The sequence below is a fragment of the Staurois parvus genome, unplaced genomic scaffold (genome assembly GCF_062004578.1).
Source record: "Staurois parvus isolate SC_StPar_1 unplaced genomic scaffold, SC_StPar_1.0 ptg000031l, whole genome shotgun sequence".
In the NCBI taxonomy this organism is placed as follows: domain Eukaryota; kingdom Metazoa; phylum Chordata; class Amphibia; order Anura; family Ranidae; genus Staurois; species Staurois parvus.
Window position 1 is genome coordinate 4,816,823 of NW_028317827.1, and position 19,986 is coordinate 4,836,808.

General features: G+C 42.9%; 1 protein-coding gene across 1 annotated transcript in view; it reads left to right on the plus strand.

The window, feature by feature from the left end:
* GALNT5 (polypeptide N-acetylgalactosaminyltransferase 5) overlaps window positions 1-19,986 on the plus strand; it is a 78,281-nt gene that overhangs the window by 42,713 nt on the left and 15,582 nt on the right. The window contains exons 3-8 of the mRNA XM_089659699.1: window positions 1,227-1,346; window positions 2,924-3,059; window positions 5,631-5,750; window positions 8,757-8,874; window positions 12,390-12,713; window positions 19,652-19,732. Coding sequence (XP_089515825.1) covers window positions 1,227-1,346; window positions 2,924-3,059; window positions 5,631-5,750; window positions 8,757-8,874; window positions 12,390-12,713; window positions 19,652-19,732 — 899 coding nt within the window. The remainder of the gene's footprint in view (window positions 1-1,226; window positions 1,347-2,923; window positions 3,060-5,630; window positions 5,751-8,756; window positions 8,875-12,389; window positions 12,714-19,651; window positions 19,733-19,986) is intronic.

Genomic DNA, 19,986 nt, shown 5'->3' on the forward strand with positions numbered 1-19,986 from the left:
TTACTTTGAAAAACACAACCCTAGCATTTATAGCCACAGTCATCTTGAGTAATAGCAGATTCATGTAGCATTTACTTCCTGGTATCCATCTGCCCTTATCTCAGGCATGCGGATAGGATGGTGTGCTTAGCTGAGAAAGTCCCTTCTTGAGGTGAAAGAAAAAAAATGCCTATGAAGACTCCTGGGATGTATGACATAATTTTGGCTTAGGACAGAAACCAGGAAGTAACTAACTGAAGAAATGTAAAAAAAAAAAGTTTAAATCAAATAAATACAATATACCTTCTTATCTATTTCATAATAAGTTATGATCCTTTTAAGTGGAATATTCAGATTTTTGCATAAGTCAAGTGGTGACTGGTACTCTTTAAAGTGGTTGTAAAGGCTAAATGGCTTTTACCTTCATGCATTCACACCTTCAGCAAGCAGATTCCCCCAGCCTCCCCCAATACTTACTGAGCCCGATCTCGATCCAGTGGTGTACATGAGAGCGGCAGCTCTCCAGGCTCTCTCCCTCCTTATTGGCTCAGAGACAGCAGTTGGAGACATTGGCTCCCGCATCTGTCAATCACAGACAGTGAAGAGGGAGTGGGGGGGGCTGAGCCGTGCTCTCTGTGTCAGTGGACACACGGTGCGGGGCTCAGGAGCAAGCCTGCACAAGAGCCCCCATAGCAAGCAGCTTGCTATGGAGGCACTCAGCAGGTGGGAGGAGCCTGGAGCACTGGTGGAGGACCGAAAAAGAGGAGGATCGGCACTGCTCTGTGCAAAACCATTGCACAAAGCAGGTAAGTATGACATATTTATTTTTTTTAAAAAGTAAACATTTTGTCTTTAGTATTACTATAAAGTGTAACTGCACATCCGCCAACCCCTCCCTCCCTGCAAGTCATATACTCCCCTGTTTCTGATGTAGCAAGTTATTGCTCACAGCAATGTATCAACCCTCCAGAGAATTGAATGGAAAGTGTACAGCGCATGCACAGGCCCTGTCCAGAATATGCTGTCAGCTCTCTCAATTCATGGGTAATATTTTACTGGATCGCAAAGAGGTAAATATGAGATTCACAGGGGTAGCTGAGGGTGGGATAAGGTACTGTAGAACTGTAATTGTACCAAAGCTGCCCTACACTTTAGGACAAATGATGAATGAGGCTGAATATTCTTTGTTGTATCTCCTGTAAGATCCCGATTTATTTTACTTCTCTCCTGTTTCTTGACTTTCTTAGCTTACCTCAAAGAAAACCTGGATGACTACCTGAAGCAATATCCCAAAGTACAGGTTCTCCATTTAAAGGAAAGGCATGGATTAATTCGAGCCAGAATTGCTGGAGCAAATATTGCCACAGGTAATGTTGATCATATTTCTGCTGCAGGACCCGTGTAGGTTTCAGATGACTTTGATCTGAAATATTGTTAAGATTTGGCCAAACTAAGGTTTAATTTTCTGTTTAAATGCATGTAAAATATTGCCATCCAAATAACTTAACTCGGCAAGATTCCTCTTGCACAATAGATCTAAGCCCTGATGAAGGGAATGTGTGCTTAAACCCGTAAACGTGTTGGATATCAACTCTTGATAGCACCTTTTATTGTGATAAATAAAACTCTTATATGGACCATTCCCTATACTGGATGCTCTCGTAATTTAACTCGTATTTACAAGCTTTTCATCCCTGTCTGTGTCCCTGTTGAAGAGATTTCCCCCCATATCCTGTCCTGATGAGCATACAGAAAGTAGAATCTCTCTAGCGGGGACACAGAGAAAGAGAAGAATTAATCAGATTACCTTTGGTGACTTCAGCAAATATTTATGAATCAATTTTTTGGTTTTGGATACTGCAAAAAGGGTAAGAACCTCTGTCAGTTTTTATTGCTCATTGTGTCCCCATTGTAAATATTTTCCTGACATTCCTGTGCCCAGAGACACAAACAAGTAAAAATCTTGCTAAAATTAGGGGAAATCCCATTCCTGACAGTTGTTTCCCTCCAAGTAAAAATACCTTCTACTCCTGCTCTGGTGACAACCTTAAAATGTTTAAAACAGGGCAACCAATGGCACCAAATCCCAAAAAGAAATTTTATACTGTACTAAATCCCATCTCTGGGATGGGACTTTTAATGTTTGCTAAGTTGACAGGCAGCAAGGAGCAAACCCACACTGCAGGCCCTACCCAGAGCCAGTGCAAGGATTTTGTCTACTTAGGCGAAAATGCATTTTACTTTCTCTCCCATGAACAGCAGGACAAATAATGAGGTTATTTTTCCCTCAACTGGGGCACAAAGAGCAATACAAATTGACAGGGCTTCAAACCTTCTTCACTCCATCCAAAACTAGATAAAACCAGTATTGGCAGGAGTCCCATTTTAAGGGTTGCAATTTTTTCTTTAACCCCTTGGCACCGGTGCCTCCCGGCCCTTTATGGGTTTCAGAAGCCAGGAGGCGAGGCGGGGTTTAGGGCATTTTGGACTTTTTTTGACCCAAAAAAACCCACTAAAAACCCAAACGTGGAAAAATGCTGCTAAACGCTAATGCAAAAACACAAAAATAGCTAAAAAAACCAAGTTTTTAACATGACTTTACACAGCTAACATTACCAGCGTTATCAAAACATCCCGTGTGCATGAGGACTCAAGGAGTCTTGTATTTGGTAAAGGTTTGGAGAGCCACATTCTGCCTTGGCTCCAGTTGGACCAGCCCAAATATTTTTCTAGGAGGCCTTTTTTAGCCTTGAAGTACCTGAGACATAAATCTCCTCAGTCTTTCTTCTGTATTGAACTGCTTTCCACCCAGAACCATGTAGTAGAATCAGTCCTGTGTAAATATTTGAAGAGCACAAAGTGCAGACACATGTAGTACATGTCCTCTCTGTACACCATACATCCTACACTTGCTGGATGATAAAGTGGCCTTTCACTCTTGCAGGGGATGTTTTGACTTTCCTTGACTCACACGTCGAATGTAACGTAGGATGGCTGGAGCCTCTCCTGGAACAAGTTCGAGTAAACAGACGAAAAGTCGCTTGCCCAGTAATTGAAGTGATTAGCGATAAGGACATGAGGTAAGCTGCTGGCTTGTTTTTTCTATTCCAGATAATTATGGTTTATGTGTACAGGTTGTTCGATGTGCTTTTTTTCCACAGAAGTTTGTAAGTCAGACATTTTCTGCTTGCCCTTCCGCATATTCATGCAAGGTTGTTGTTTTTCTGAAGCTCCATTAAAGATAGGTTTTAGGCTTTATACACACTTCAGCTTATAAACGTCTGTTTTACAGGCATTTGATGTTTTTTTATTTACTTCCCCTAAACTTTCCTCTATGTTAGCCTATGTGTCCATGCACACATCGGAGTTTAACCACTTGCCTACCGGGCACTTATACCCCCTTCCTGCCCAGGCCAATTTTCAGCTTTCAGAGCTGTTGCAATTTGAATGACAATTGCGTGGTCATGCAACACTGTACCCATATGATATTTGTATCATTTTTTTGAGACAGATAGAGCTTTCTTTTGGTGGTATTTAATCACCTATGGTTTTTCTATTTTTTGCTTCACAAACCAAAAACAACTGAAAATTTTGAAAAAAAAAACTTTTTTCTAGTTTTTGTTATAACATTTTGTAAACAAGTGATTTTTCTCCTTCACTGATGTTTGCTAATGAGTCTGCAGTGATGGGCACTGATAGGCTGCACTGATGGGCACTGATAGGTGGCACTGAAGGGCACTGATGAGGGGGCACTGGCAGGTGGCACTGATGAGCATTGACAGGCATCACTGATGGGCACTGAAAGACAGCAGTCATATATGGCACTGATAGGTGGCACTGATAGGCAGCACTGACTGGCACTCATAGGGGGCACTGTTAGGTGGCACTGATACGCACTGATAGGTGGCACTGACTGGCACTGATAGGCAGCATTGACTGGCACTGATTGGCAGCACTGATAGGTGGCACTGACTGGCATTGATAGGTGGCACTGACTGGCACTGATAGGTGACACTGAAAGGCAGCTCAGATGGGCATTGATATGTGGCATTGATGTGCACTGGTAGGCACTGATATGTGGCATTGATGTGGCACTGATTTGCACTGGCAGGTGGCTTTGATGAGCACTGACAGCTGACACTGATGAACACTGACAGGTGGCACTGCTGGGGCTACACTGATCATCAGTGCCCTGATGATCAGTGTACATGTCCCCTTTGAGGGATGCCGATTACTGGCTCTCCACTCCTCACGAGCTGTCAGCGTGACAGCTCTTGAGGAGAGAAATGCAGATAACCGGCATTTCCCTATTTACATGCGATCAGCTGTGATTGGACACAGCTGATCACATGACCGAGCCGACATCTTTGGTTCTTTACGTTGATCGGTGATCCGCTGTGTCCGAGGGACACAGTGCACAATATTTTTCTTTTTATCCTGGATAGAGTACGAGAGGGTTATAACCCCTGTCTTTTTTGCCATCTTTGTCCCATTGGGGAGATTTTCCTTCACTTCCTGTCCCATAGCCAAAACAGGAAAAGCGAAGATATTCCTCCAAAGTGAGGAAACCCTTTGTTGTTGTCACCAGAACTAGTGTCCCCATTGGAAGATTCCCTTGTATTACTGTTCTGGGGACAACCCAAAATTTGGGAATTTCTTTCACTTTCAATGATAACAGTAAACAGGACAGATAGGACAAATCTTCCCAATGCACAAACAGCAATAAGAACCTAACCAGTGTTCTAATCCCTCTCCACTCTGTCCACAATTTAAAAAAAAAATGCCCTTAGTTATACTTTAATGGAATACGCCACAATAACACATGTAAGTGCTAACTGCAAGCTGCTATGACCAGGAAGCTTATCTTAGAATTTTTCGTGTAGAGTGTCAGAAAAGTTTAAGACCGGATTCACAAATTTAGCTTTAATGCACACAACTGCATATCTGTCTGCCTCTTCATTGCTCTGCTATCAGTATGAAAACCTTCTGACAGGTTTTCCTGACACCAAGAGAATAAAAGGTGACAGGGGAGGGACCTTCAGCAGATTGACAGCATCAGCAGTGTGCTTTGTGCAGGGGGTGTGTCCCTTGCCTCCAATCAGCTGTCAGAGTTCTCACTGAGCTCTGCAGAGTGTAATTTCAGCTCTCCACCCCATTTGTTCTCATGCTCAAACAAGCTTTATGAATTCTGGATTTTGAATGGGTGAAGGGAATTAAAGATTGCAGAAAACATGTACAACCTGTGTTGTAGGATTTGTTTCATCTCTGTGTATCACCGTAGACCAGTCACTTCACTGGGTATATATAAGGGTTTAGAATCACTTTAACGAGTTCTAACTCAACACAATGGTATGATCTTGGCCTAAATCCAATGTAGAAGAAAGTAATCTGCCATAAATTGTGATAAAAAACCTGAATTAGAGTTTCAGTTTAAGGTAGTTCATTTGGTTTCTAAATCATCAGAGCTGAGTGGATTCTAACTGGTTCTGCATTCATTTTGGAACAATGGCACAATAAAACATAGCTTGAAAAGGTATTCTCTAGTATTCCCATGCACAGTGACATACATGTACAGTAAATTTGTCTTACATCTGTAGCAAAAAAAATGCCAAGGTCATGATGATCTGAATATTTTTGTCTTTATATTCCAGCTACATGTCCGTGGACAATTTTCAGCGAGGTGTCTTTTCATGGCCGATGAACTTTGGCTGGAAACCAATCCCTACTGCAGTTATTCAGGAGAAAAAAATTACAGAGATGGACCCAATAAAGTAAGCTTGTCTAGTCTTTCTAGAATTGGATTCCTTCTCATCATCTCTAGCTCTAGATGATATAGCAGTCCATGGAGTTAAAGTGCTAGCCCCACATTTATTTTCATTTTCTGTCATTTTCAAATCTCTGCCGATAACAGATTAATGTTCTCTATGTTCAAAATCTGCTATCTATACAAAAAGTCTTTTAACACACGATGGGTTTACAGATGCATTTTCCTCCTGCTCTTGTTGTACAGTTATTTATTTACTAAAACAGGAGAGTGCAAAATCTGGTGCAGATCTTAATTGAACAAGCTGAAGTTAGAATCTGATTGGCTACCATGCACAGCTGCACCAGATTCTGAATGCTCCAGTTTTGGTAAATCGCCCCCTTAGACAGTCTGCTCAACACAGGGTCGTACCTACAGGAGTCGCAAGGGTAGCAATCGCAACCCAGCCTCATGCTGCAGGGAGTACTCCTGGATAGGAGGAGTGGTGAGGGCAGCTGCAAATAGAGGAATCGATCTCTCTATGTTCCTCCTGGAGCCCCTGATAGCTGGCTTCTCCTCCTCTCACTCCTGCAGGTATTCAGAGGCTTTCAGGAGGAACATAGAGAGATTGATTCCTCTATATGCCGCTGCCCCCGTGCTCTCTGGCCCCCATGCTCTCTGGCCCCTGTGCTCTCCGCCCCTCCTCCCCCCCATGCTCTAAGGCCCCCAGGCTCTTAGGCCCCCACTGTGCTCTTTCCTAGCCCCCCCCCCCACATCTCTGCTGGGTCCCCCCCTCCCCTCTGCCACCAGCTGCTGCGGGGGGATCTATAAGGAGGGAGAGCAGGAAAAGGGCCAGTAAATGTGAGATTTACTGGCCTATTCCTAAATGGTCAGTCAGTGATCACTGACTCTTGTCCATTCATAACTGAAACATAGTAAAGTGTGTTTACTATGTTTCAGTTTTTGAATGGAGGGGAAGCTCTGTACAGAGCTATTTCTGTCCATTCATTCTGTGCAGCTGAGGCTGCACAGATGGAGATTGAGGGCTGTGTCTCAAACTCCTTTCTTTGTCCCGAAGGTGGAACAGCAGAGGTCTGTTTAGACCCCTGATATTTCACCAAAACCCTCCAACAGGGCTCCTAAAAAAATTGTAAAATTGTCAAAAATAATGTAAAAATAATTTTGTAAAAAAAAAATTAAAAAAGGTAAAGAAAAAAAATTAAATAACAAACATAAAAAACTACTGACACCAGCGTCGGAACTACCAGGGTTACAAAGGTCGGATTTGCAACCGGGCCCTAGCATTCTGCCACTGGGCACAGAGGGAAGGACCCAGGTCAGGGGTCAAAGGGGCTCTTCATGGTTTCTTGCACCGGTGCTGTGAAGGTTCTAGTTACACCACTGGCTCAATATAAGCATTAAGCAGGAGATGGGTGGTTGGGTAGTTACCCTGTCCAGTTTATAATGGGTAGTCACCCTGTCCAGTTTATAATAATTGACCATAAGCTGTCTTTCATCAATAAGGTCTTAAGATGCATTATCAGTACACCTAAACCAGATCAGGTTGATTTACTAAAGGCAAATAGGCTGTTCACTTTACAAGGGGATTTGTACCAGAGCTTAGTGAATGAGGTGAGGATCTGTTGACTTTCATCATCCCATCATGTGAAAGCAAAAAAGCTGTTTTTTTTCCTTTGCATGTGATTGAGTATTTTTTTAAAGTTACATTTCACCACTTTCAATAAGCTCTAGACAAAATTCCCTTGCAAAGTGAAACTACCCCTACAAAGTGAACAACCTATTTGCCTTTAGAATCAACCCCACAGAATCACTTTTCCAGATCTGTCCAAATTCAGTGCATTCATAAAGAATTCAGACCCCCTTCACTTTCTCTTTAATTTTGTTCCGTTGCAGCCTGATATGACAGTTGTTTAAAGTCATCTTTTTCTAATGAATCTACACTCAGTACTCCATAATGACAAGGTGAAAACAGAATTTTAGAAATGTTTGAAAATTTATGAAAAAGTTAAAACTGAAATGTCAAATCGACATAAGAATTCAGATCCTTTGCAACAACACCTGAAATTTAGCTCAGGTGCCTCCCTCTCTCTTGATCGTTGCTGAGATGTTTCTACACCTTGATTGGAGTCCACCTGTGATAAATTAAATTGATTGGACATGATTTGGAAAGGCAAACACCTTTCTATGAAGGGCTCACAGCTGACAATGCATACTGTATCAGAGCAAAAGCCTTGAGGTCAAAGGAACTGCCTGCAGAGCTCAGAGACAGGATTATTGAATAGCACAGATCTGGGGAAGGCTGCAAATACTGTCTGCTGTGCTGAAGGTCCCCAAGAGCACAATGGCCTCCATAATTCTCAAATGGAAGAAGTTTGGCACAACCAGGACTCTTCCAAGAGGTGGTCACCCAGCCAAACTGAGCAGTCGGCAGAGAAGGGCCTTATTAAGAGAGGTGACCAAGAACCCGATGGCTACTCTTACTGAGCTCCAGAGATCCTGTGTGGAGTTGGGACAAAGTTTCAGAAGGACAACCATCACTGCAGCCCTCCGCCAATCTGGGCTTTATAAAAGAGTGGCTAGACAGAAGCCTCTCCTCAGTGCAAAACACATGAAAGACCGCTTAGAGTTTGCAAAAAAGCAAAAACAATTTAATCTAAACCAGGGGTAGGCAACCTGCGGCTCTCCAGCTGTTGCAGGACTACAAGTTCCATCATGCCTCTGCAAGTCAGGACTACAAGTTCCATCATGCCTCTGCAAGTCATAGCTGTAACTGTCCGTTTTGTAATGTTGCAATGCCTCATGGGAAATGTAGTTCCACAACAGCTAGAGAGCCGCAGGTTGCCTACCCCTGATCTAAACAACTGTAGTATCAGGCTGCAACGTAACAAAATTGAAAAAAAGTGCAGGGGGTCTGAATACTTTATGAAAGCATGTCCTACAAGATAGTGACATTCGTGTTTCTAATTTTTCCTTTGATCAGTACTATGTTTCTATATTTTAACTGCTATTTCAGGTGTCCAGTTATGGCTGGAGGATTGTTTTCCATTGATAAGAAATACTTCTATGAGCTTGGTACCTATGACCCAGGACTGGATGTATGGGGAGGAGAAAACATGGAAATATCATTTAAGGTATCCATCAATATTTGTATGTCTGTGTATCATGCAACACAAGGCAATAGCAGACCAAACGTTTCCATAAAAATAATAAAAACATATTCAGTACATCTCTGCAATACACAGGCTTATCCCCATGTTTTATCCCATTAAAAATGCTGTAAGTACAGTAAAATACCTGTTGACCCGGCCAGAAATCCAGGGAGCTCCTAACATTCTCTACACTCTGCTTTTGTTGCACCTAAAGTGCTTGTAATCCCTTACATGTACCCAGTGAAGTGACTGCTGGCAGGTGATACACATTGAACAAATCCTCCTGTATAAGTTGTACCTGTTTATAGCCATCTCTCTCCTACATCCAATCAAAGTGTAGAATTTACACAAGATCTCTCTACTCTGAAAAGCAGGGGGCAGGGATCTAAAGTTACACTCAGTGAGGAGAGTTCTGAGAGATGATTGGAGGGAAGGGACACACCCCCCTTCACACAGCACCCAGGAACAGAGCTAAGGCTGTCAATCACAGGCTGTGTCCTGTCACCATTTTTCTCTTAGTGTCAGGAAAACTCATCGGACATTACTCATACTGATACCAGAGCAATGAAGCGGCAGAGGGAACGACACTTAGTGCTCTGGATTAGGACAATCACACACACCATAGAGAGATATACTTTGTTCATATTTCATGTCTGAGGTTTACAACCACTTTAAATCCCAAACAGACTTTCTCAAGCTTCCCTGGCTGGATTACAGACCTCCCCCTTATTTAATAGGATAATGGAGAAAGAGTGGAGAGCTGGACAGGGCTGACAACACTGTTTGGGATTTCAGTGCATCAGAGGCACTGTGTTGTCAGATCAAATAGGAATTTAGGAGCTCGCTACATTTCTGGGAGTTCGAGAGGTATTTTATGCACTTTGCATTTGTGAAGAAATAAAACATGGAGAAATGTGAATATATTGAGGGCATATACAGAATGTGTTTTTTTATTATGCCTGGACAGGCACTTTAACCCCTTTTCGACTGCTCTGGCCTCCCTTTAAACAGTTCTGAATGCCTGAGGGGTGGAAAGGATTGGCAATCATGTGACCACTGTGACAGTGGTCACATGAGCATAAACTGATCCTGCTGACTACAGATCTGTAGTCCGGACCAAGAGCTGTTTTGGACAGCTCGGTCTGTCTGCTAGGAGCAAGCAGTGAGAGCACTGTCAGAAATGATGCATAAGTACATTGTGTGAGCATTAAAGTCTACCTTTTTGCTGCTACATATACATGTTGGGTGGTCATAAAGGGGTTAAACTCTATCATTCTTTTTTCTTTTTGCTTGAGTTAAGTGTACTTTCTTGCATCGTGACAGATCTGTTTTTCAGTTCATGGAGATGTCAATACATTTCTAAAACACAACTTTAACATGGTTGCTTAGGTAACTTGCATAAAATAGAGATCTAGTGTGTATCTGGAACATTTTTCTTTAGTTTTGACAAGAAGTGGGAAGTGGCAGAACATCTGTCTGTGACGCCATCGTAGCCACAGTGGATGAAAGGCTTTGTGTTTTGAATGGTGCCATTTGGTTTGGATTGTCTAATTTCAAAATGACTTGATTTATTTCATATAAAATTAGTGTGGATAACAAAGTGTCCAAATTAATTATGCTAGCATACAGCTTTATCTTGTACAGTTTGTTATTGTATAAAAATTCAATCAACTCATTTTGCTACACAAAAAAGAGCACTGTTCACTTTAAATGTGATAAATGAATAAAGGAATATGTGCAAACTAAGAATTCCTATATCCTCAAACAATGATTAATCTATATGAAATACAAAACTGTGCAACCTAAAATACATATACCACCAAATAATATTTCATATACAGTGCGATGTAGAGCAAAATAAACACATATAAATAAGTCCCCAACCCAACGTGAGCAAAAAAGTGTTGCATGCCAAATCAATATTCCAATAAAGTTCTGCTGTGCTCAAAAGGTGCTCCTCAGAAAAACAGGTAACCCACTTACCGAACCAAATTAATCTCAAGCTATAGAGATCAAATGAGCGGTTAGTGTCTAAACTCCACACTGACAGTCTCACTGACAGATCCAGGGAGGATGGATGGATCACTGCGTGTTCACACCAGGAACCAGCTCAACCACTTCATACCGCTCTCTGCAGTAATGTATGGAAGGGTTTAAACAAGAAAATACTTCATAGTGCATTCCTGTTAAAAACAAATGTTTATTTATAACTTATGGTAAGTATTGCACTTACATTTGCATGAATTAAAGAGAGCAATGGAAAAACACATGACTAATCAGCCGTGGTGTCAATCCATCGGCTCATGCGTGGTGACGTCACAGAAAGACTGCGCCTAACACGATTCCCCAAAAATGGCGTCCTCTGGGATTGGAGATCGTTCAATTTTTCATTATATACAATATTGGGCTAAGCGCAAAGATTTTATCTTTTTTCACATAACTCATTTTGCTACTTTGAGTTCTTTCAAGTCACCAGTTCATGTTTGTATTTAATATCTAAGCTCTGATGAAAATGGGATGTTCAGACCCCTGTAATGTGTTGGCTGTTGTATAAATTATCTGATGAGTGATTAGGGCTAATACACACAGGCAGTTTGGCCCTTGCATTTCAGAGATGTATGCCACAGGAATTTCATGTTTGTCACATATGTCCTTAAATGCAAGTACTGCCTGGTACAGCATCCAGCCACTCCCCATAGATTTTGACAGGCTTATGGCAGCTGGATGTATACCGCACCTGTGCTTTCTGGGTGCCTAAAACGCTGGTAATTTACATTGTATGGACCAAACTGTTGGAGTATGTGAGCCCTTAAAGCAGGGGTGTCAAATTGTCGGCCCTCCAGCTGTTACAAAACTACAAGTCCCATCATGCCTCTGCCTTTGGGAGTCATGCTTGTAACTGTCAATCTTACAATGCCTCATGGGACTTGTAGTTTGGCAACAGCTGGAGGGCCTCCAATTTGACACCCGTGCCTTAAACTGTTCTTGTACTCATTTTTGTCTGGCGATCTTTATGCAGCTTCTATTTCTTGGATGGTCACTCCAGGAACCCCAGTTAAGGACACCATGTTTGGCAGGAGCAGCCTTGCCAGGACCATTTTGGTTTACAAAATTGAATAAGATTGACCTTTGCCAGATCTGTATCACCAATCACCCTTGTTCCAAGCACCACTTCTCAATCAAATTTTTACTGTACCTCTCCCCAGTGATGAATTTTTTCCTGATTATGTGTCCATATCTATACAGAAGATGATAAAATTTCAGAGAGCCATAAAAACTTTACAAGGATTAGAACGTTTCCCTACTCCACTAAAAAAAAGCTTTTATTGCTGTGTCCCCATTGACAAATTTCCTCCTGCTTTTTTGACCAGTGAAAAATCAGAAGTTATTCATCTCCATTTTATGAAAACTAAAAAAAGTAGCTGACATTCCACACTAAATACATTTTTTTTGTTTTACTACTTCAGGTAATTTACCTTGTTCACTTTCCTTCTTAGATCTGGATGTGCGGTGGAGAGATTGAGATTATCCCCTGTTCCAGAGTCGGCCATATCTTCAGAAATGACAACCCATACTCATTCCCCAAGGACCGGGTAAAAACGGTAGAGAGGAACTTGGCCCGTGTTGCCGAAGTCTGGCTGGATGAGTACAAGGAGATTTTTTATGGTCATGGATACCACCTTCTGAAAGAGATTAACAACATCGGGGACCTGACCCAGCAAAAAGAACTCAGGAAGAATCTGCAGTGCAAAAGCTTCAAGTGGTACTTAGATAACGTCTTTCCAGACCTGGACGCTCCTCTGGTCAGAGCTTCCGGAGTGGTAAGTGTCAGGATCTCTTCCCAGAAATATGCTATTTAAAGCATATGTAAACCTTCACCTTGTAAAACAACCCATTCCATTTAAAATAGAAATGAAAGGTAAAATATTTGTGTTTACCATTTTCCCCTTTTTTCTAAATGGTCACATCCCCTCTGTCCTCAACTGTATAAGGAGATCAGAGAGCTGGGGGAGGAGAAACAGCAGGACACTAGTCTTCCCAATAAATGGCTATGCAGGGAGGTGTGTCAGGACAAGTCTGATCATTGGAGGAGAACAGGCTGAGTTCCCAGCACAGCTAGATAACTGACCATGCTATGCTCTCATGCCTAGTGTGGTCAGTTTTAATAGGAAAGCAGAGAGACTGGCAGGAACACCAGGGATTTCACAGAAAGGAAGCAATACAAAGAGAACAGGATACTTTTTCAAACAAGTACGTGGTACAGCAGGCACATCTCAGGTATATGAAATGTTGGATATTCTTTAATGGTCTGTTTGGCATCTCAGCTGCTTGTCAGATCATAGATCCATTCATTAAGAAGTCAGAAGGAGAGGAGTTCTGTGAATTGCTTCAATGTGTACACAGAACGTACAGTGCTCAAAAAATTATAGGAACACTTTGAAAACACATCAGATCTTAATGGGCAAAAATATCATGCTGGATATCTATACTGATATGGACTGGGTAATGTGTTCGGAACGTCAGGATGCCTCATCGTTTGATGGAAATGAACATTATCAACCTACAGAGGACTGAATTCAAAGACCCCGAAAATCAAAGTGAAAAAATGATGCAGCAGGCCAGTCCATTTTGCTGAAATTTCATTGCAGCAACTCCAAATGGTACTCAGTAGTTTGTATGGCCCCCACGTGCTTGTATGCATGCCTGACAACATCGGGGCATGCTCCTAATGAGACAACGGATGGTATCCTGGGGTATTTTCCTCCCAGATCTGGACCAGGGCATCACTGAGCTCCTGGACAGTCTGAGGTGCAAGCTGGCGTGGTCGGATGGACCAAAACATGATATCCCAGAGGTGTTCTATTAGATTTAGGTAAGGCGCGCGTGGAGTCCATTCAAAGGTATCAATTCCTTCATCCTCCAGGAACTGCCTGCAAACTTTCACCACATGAGGCCGGGCATTATTGTGACCAGGAGGAACCCAGGATCCACTGCACCAGGGTAGGGTCTGACAATGGGTCCAAGGATTTCATTCCGATACCAAATGGCAGTCAGGGTGCATTGTCTAGCCTGTTAACGTCTGTGCATCCCTCCATGGATATGCCTACCCAGACCATCACTGACCCACCACCAAAACGGTCATGCTGAGCGATGTTAAAGGTAGCATAACGTTCTCCGCGGCTTCTCCAGACCCTTTCACATCTGTCACATGTGCTTAGGGTGAACCTGCTCTCATCTGTGAAAAGCCCAGGGCGCCAGTGGCAGACCTGCCAATTTTGGTGTTCAATGGCAAATGCCAATTGAGCTCTGTGGTACCAGGCAGTGAGCACAGGGCCCACTAGAGGACCTCAGGCCCTCAGGCCACCCTCATGAAGTCTGTTTCTGATAGTTTGGTCAGAGACATTCACACCAGTGGCCTGCTGGAGGTCATTTTGTAGGGCTTTGGCAGTGCTCATCCTGTTCCTCCTTGCACAAAGGAGCAGATATCGGTCTTGCTAGTGGGTTAAGGACTTTTTATGGCCCTGTCCAGCTCCCCTAGAGTAACTGCCTATCTCCTAGAATCTCCTCCATGCTCTTGAGACTGTGCTGAGAGACACAGCAAACCTTCTGGCAATGGCACGTATTGATATGCCATCCTGGAGGAGTTGGACTGCCTGTGCAACCTCTGTAGGGTCCAGGTATCGCCTCATGCTACCAGTAGTGAAACTGACCCTAGCCAAATGCAAAACTAGTGAAAAACAGTCAAAAAAGTTGGGTAGGGAAAAAAATTTCAGTGTCCTCCACCTGTAAAACCATTCCTGTTTTAGGGGTCGTCTCATTGTTTTCTATCTAGTGCACCTGTTGTTAATTTCATTAACACCAAAGCAGCTGAAACTGATTAACAACCCCCTCTACTACTGTACTGAACTGACCAGATCAATATCCCAGGAGTTTCATTGACTTGATGTTATACTCTGATTAAAAAGTGTTCCTTTAATTTTTTTGAGCAGTGTATTTTTTTGGTATGTTTGGCATCATAGGAGAGCAGAAAGGCACACACCGATAAAGTCAGATCACATCCAACTTTAACAGCCCCTTCCCACCTAAGGGTAAAACAAATGTTAATGCCTAGACACAATTTTGCAACTTTGGCATATGTTGATAAAACTGTACATATCACCACAACAACTTTGTGTATTCAGATGGATTATACCTTGTTTTTTTCAGGACAAATTGAGCTTTCTTTTGGTGGTAAATGGTGACAGATATATCCTGATTTTTTTTTGTTTTACTATCAAAGGAAAACTGTCCCAGATTATATTTTTTTAAATTTAGCTGTGTATTAATTGCTGCTACCATAACCTACCACCAAAGAACAACCCAAAATACAGTTGCAAGAAAAAGTATGTGAACCCCTTGGGATTACGTGGAGTTTTGCATGAATTGGGCAGAAAATGTGCTCTGAACGTCATCTAAGTCACAACAATAGAAGAACACAGTCTGCTGAACATAATACTACACAAACATTAGATGTTGCCATGGTTTATTGCACATAACATGCAAACATTCACAGTGCAGGGAGGAAAAAGTATGTGAACCTTTGGACTTAATAACTGGTTGACCCTCCTTTGGCAGCAATAACCTCAACCAAACGTTTCCTGTAGTTGCAGATCAGACCTGCACAACGATCTGGAGTAATTTTGGACCACTCCTCTTCACAAAACTGTTTCAGTGTAGCAATATTCTTGGGATGTCTGGTGTGAATCGCTCTCTTAAGGTCATGCCACAGCATTTCAATCGGGTTGAGGTCAGGACTCTGACTGGGCCACTCCAGAAGGCGTATTCTGTGCTGTTGCAGCCATTGTTTTGTTGAATTACTTGTATGCTTTGGGTCATTGTCCTGTTGCATCTCCCATCCTCTGCGGAGCTTCAGTTGGCGGACAGATGGTCGTACGTTTTCCTGCAAAATGTCTTGATAAACTCTGGAATTCATTTTCCCATCAATGACAACAATCCGTCCAGGCCCTGAGGCAGCAAAGCAGCCCAAACCATGATGCTCCCTCCGCCATGTTTTACAGTGGGGATGAGGTTTTGATGTCGGTGTGCTGTGCCTTTATTTCTCCACACATAGTGTTGTGTGTTCTTCCCAAACAACTCAATCTTGGTTTCATCTGTCCACAGTATATTTTGCCAGTAGTGCTGTGGAACATCCAGGTGCTCTTTTGCAAACTTCAAACGTGCTGCAATATTCTTTTTGGACAGCAATGGCTTCCTCCGTGGTGTCCTCCCATGTACTTGTCAAGGTCCTACCTTTTCCCGGAGATTGTGCGGCTTCATGTGCTGGCGTCCATCTTGGGTTTCTGCAGAGCATGGTGGGAGTCTTTTATGCCTTCAGGTCTCTGAGATCCATCCCCCAGAGGGGTGTGGCTGAGCACATATAAGCCTGTGATCCGCACATGCTCTTTGCACTTGTGTCTTGTGTCTTTGTGTAGCTACAGCTCTGTTTATACTCTTGTGACTCTTCTGGAATCTGACTCGGCTTGTGACTAGACCATTCTCTGTGTTTTCCTTTGATCTGACCTTCCGTTGCTGAACCCGGCCCATGACCTGTGATTCTCGTCTACTGTTCTGTACCGTTTTGTCCCGTTGTTGTCGACCCGGCCTGCCTGACTACGCTATTGTCATTCCTACCAGCTACGCCATTGGCGGCGGCCATTACCGCAGCCGGGGTGTCTCGGGGGCCGCGACCTGGTTCCTGGCTGCGTCAAGTCCATCCCCACCATCAGGGGCCCTGGTGAAGGGCAGCCTGGGACTTAGACTCTGCGCCCTGCGGGACTTCGGTCTGTTGGTGGTGGTTGTCGTCAGTCAGTGCGTTACCCTGCCACTAGGCCTACCTGTCCGTTCCAAAGCCCTGCCCTGACAGTACTCCACTCTTGTTTAATGTTTTCCTTATTGTAGATGTGTCAACAAAAATGTTAGCATGTGCCAGAGATTTCTGTAGGTCTTTAGATGACACTCTGGGATTCTTCTTTACCTCATGCAGCATTCTGCGCTGTGCTCTTGCAGTCATTTTTACAGGATGACCACACCTAGGGAGAGTAGCAACAGTGCTAAACTTTCTCCATTTGTAGACAGTCTGTCTTACCGTGGACACATGAACATCAAGGCTTTTGGAGATACTTTTGTAACCCTTTCCAGCTTCATGCAAGTCAACAATTCTTGATCGTAGGTCTTCTGAGAGCTCTTTTCTGCGAGGCATGGTTCACATCAGACAGTGCTTCTTGAAACCAGTAAACCCAAAACAGGTGTGTGTTTTTTAAGGGCAGGACAGCTGTCAGCAACACATCCAATATCATCACACTGATTGGAGTCAAGGTTGGCTCACTCCTGGCTCCAGTTAGCTCTGGGAGAAGTCATTAAGCTAGGGCCTCACATACTTTTTCCTCCCTGCACTGTGAATGTTTACATGTGCAATTAAACCATGGCAACTTCTAATGTTTGTGTAGTATTATGTTCAGCAGACTGTGTTCTTCTATTGTTGTGACTTAGATGACGTTCAGAGCACATTTTCTGCCCAATTCATGCAAAACACCACGTAATCCCAAGGGGTTCACATACTTTTTCTTGCAAGCTATAGAGCTAATTCAGCAGAGAGACCACTGCCTCCACACAGAGCACAGGGGTCCTTTTGTGCAGCATGCTGGAAGGGGACAGTTGAGTTGGGTTTTCAAGTGTTACTAAACCCACAACAGTAAAATTAGTCTGAATATGAATTATAAAGCATGCTTGTTATACTCACTGTGGAACCTAACCTAATACTCCACATTGTGTGAAAAGGCTGTTTGATCCTGACTTCTCTGATCCTCCTCCTTCTTCTAATGTTCCCAATCCATCTGCTGATAGCACAGAGCTCTTGGAGTCACTCAGTTCATGCTCAGTTTTGTGTGTATTGCTAGAGAGCTTTTTTTTTCTTTGGAAGAGTGCATGTGATCGGCACAGGGCCAATCAGCACTGTTCAGACAAAGAGTCAAGGGTTATGCAGCCTACTAGGTCAATCAGCGGAGAATGAAAACTCCTCCTACAAGCTGTAACCAGTGCTCTGCTGAACACTGATAGAAGTCACAAGACTGCTCTAACTGCTGATGAGAAAAGGTATTTTGCAGTTTATATTTACTAAAATGATTGCATTTCCATGTTCTGTGTACTGTGGCAGACCAGATATAGTGAAGCACAGGGCCAATCAGCCCTGTCCAGACAGAGGGCAAGAGGTTATGCAGTCTCATAGGACAGTGAAAGGAGCATGAAAACTCCTCCTAAAGCTTTAATCAGTGCTCTGCTGTACTGTGGGAGACCAGATATAGTGAATGCAGGGTCTTGGGTAGGGGCGGACTAACAACTTATGGGGCCCCCGGGCAATAGGGGATCATGGGGCCCCTGTGTCCTCGCCCAAACTCAAAAAAGCCTATGAAAAAGGTATCAGGGGCATCTCATGGGGCCCCCTACTGACCCCGGGCCCTCGGCAGTGCCCGAGTTTCCAAATGGTCAGTCCGCCCCTGGTCTTGGTTTGGTAACACTTTAAAGTGTTACTAAACCCATGACCCTGCATTCACTATATCTGGTCTCCCACAGTACACACAACATGGAAATGCAATTATTTTAGTAAATATAAACTGCTAAATAAGTTTTCTCATCAGCAGTTAGAGCAGTATTGTGACTGCAACAGATCACTGCTTAAAGCTTGTAGGAAGAGTTTTCTTTCTGCTCTAGGAGGATGCAGAACCCCTGACCTCTGTCTGGACAGCGCTGATTGGCCTGTGCTGAACACGTGCACTCTCAGAAGAAAAAAAAACCCTCTCTAGCAATACACACCAAACTGAGCATGTGCATGTGGCTACGGGTTCAGACTGTCTTAGCAGGTGGACATTTGAACAAGAGGAGGGGCAGAGAAAACGGGACCAAACAGCCTTTTTACACAATGCAGAGAATTAACCCCTTAGGTTGCACAGTGTGTATAACAAGCATGCTTTACTGCAAATACAGACTGATTTTACTGTTGTGGGTTTAGTAACACTTTAAGATATGTCTAAAGCCAAAACTTTTTTTTTATTAGTTTTGGATACAGTAGAGAATGGCTATAACCCCTTCCAGGGTTTTTATGCTCTCTGTGTCCCATTGAGGAGATTTCCTGTCACTTCCTCTTCTAGAGACACAACAGGAAGTGAAGGGGGGAATCTCTCCAAAGATTCCCCATTCAGACAGTTGTCACCTGCTGCTTTGACAACAGCTGTAATCTTTTCAGTTTCCAATTACTTTTTGTCCTGGTGACATTGATCATCAGGACAAATAGAGAAGGTGAACCTCCCCAAGGGAGACTATAAATATCCCCACTCTAAAACTAAAAGTCGTTTCAGCATAGATGCTCTTTACTTCTCTGTCCTGAGTTCTAGCGATCTGACTTGTCGCTGTAAGAAACTCATTTCTGACCTTTTCAGATTTTGCACATTTGCTTGCGGTCTTCATAGTTTGCTGCTTTTCTGTATTTCTCGATAGTTACCACTAGAGTGCACTAGAACACAGCTCTGTTTACTAAGAGGAAAATAACTTCCCTTTTGGTTGTACAGTTTGTGTTTTATCTTCTGTTGGTGAAATGCAGTCAGACTTATAGATTTGTGTTTTATCTTCTGTTGGTGAAATGCAGTCAAACTTATAGATTTGTGTTTTATCTTCTGTTGGTGAAATGCAGTCAGACTTATAGATTGTGAATTTCATTTTATCCTAGGTAGCAAACATCGCCCTGGGCAAATGTCTTTCATTGCAAAACTCCACTCTAATCCTTGATAACTGCGATGCCAGTAAAACGGTATGTGTGACTACTTTGATTTTTTTAAAAATAATAAATAATTTCATTCAGGTTTCCATTTGGATAAATCTATAAAAATTGAGAGGTGGTGGGATTCTTTGGAGATTTGGACTGTGAATGTTCAGAGCAAGTGGAGAGCTGTATTCAAGGTGGTTCAATTGGAGTCAATAGGTCCACGACTTATGGTCAGAACATTATTAGGTCGCGCTTCCACAAATCTCAAGTAGTCACTAAAATACCATCCAAATGAAGTG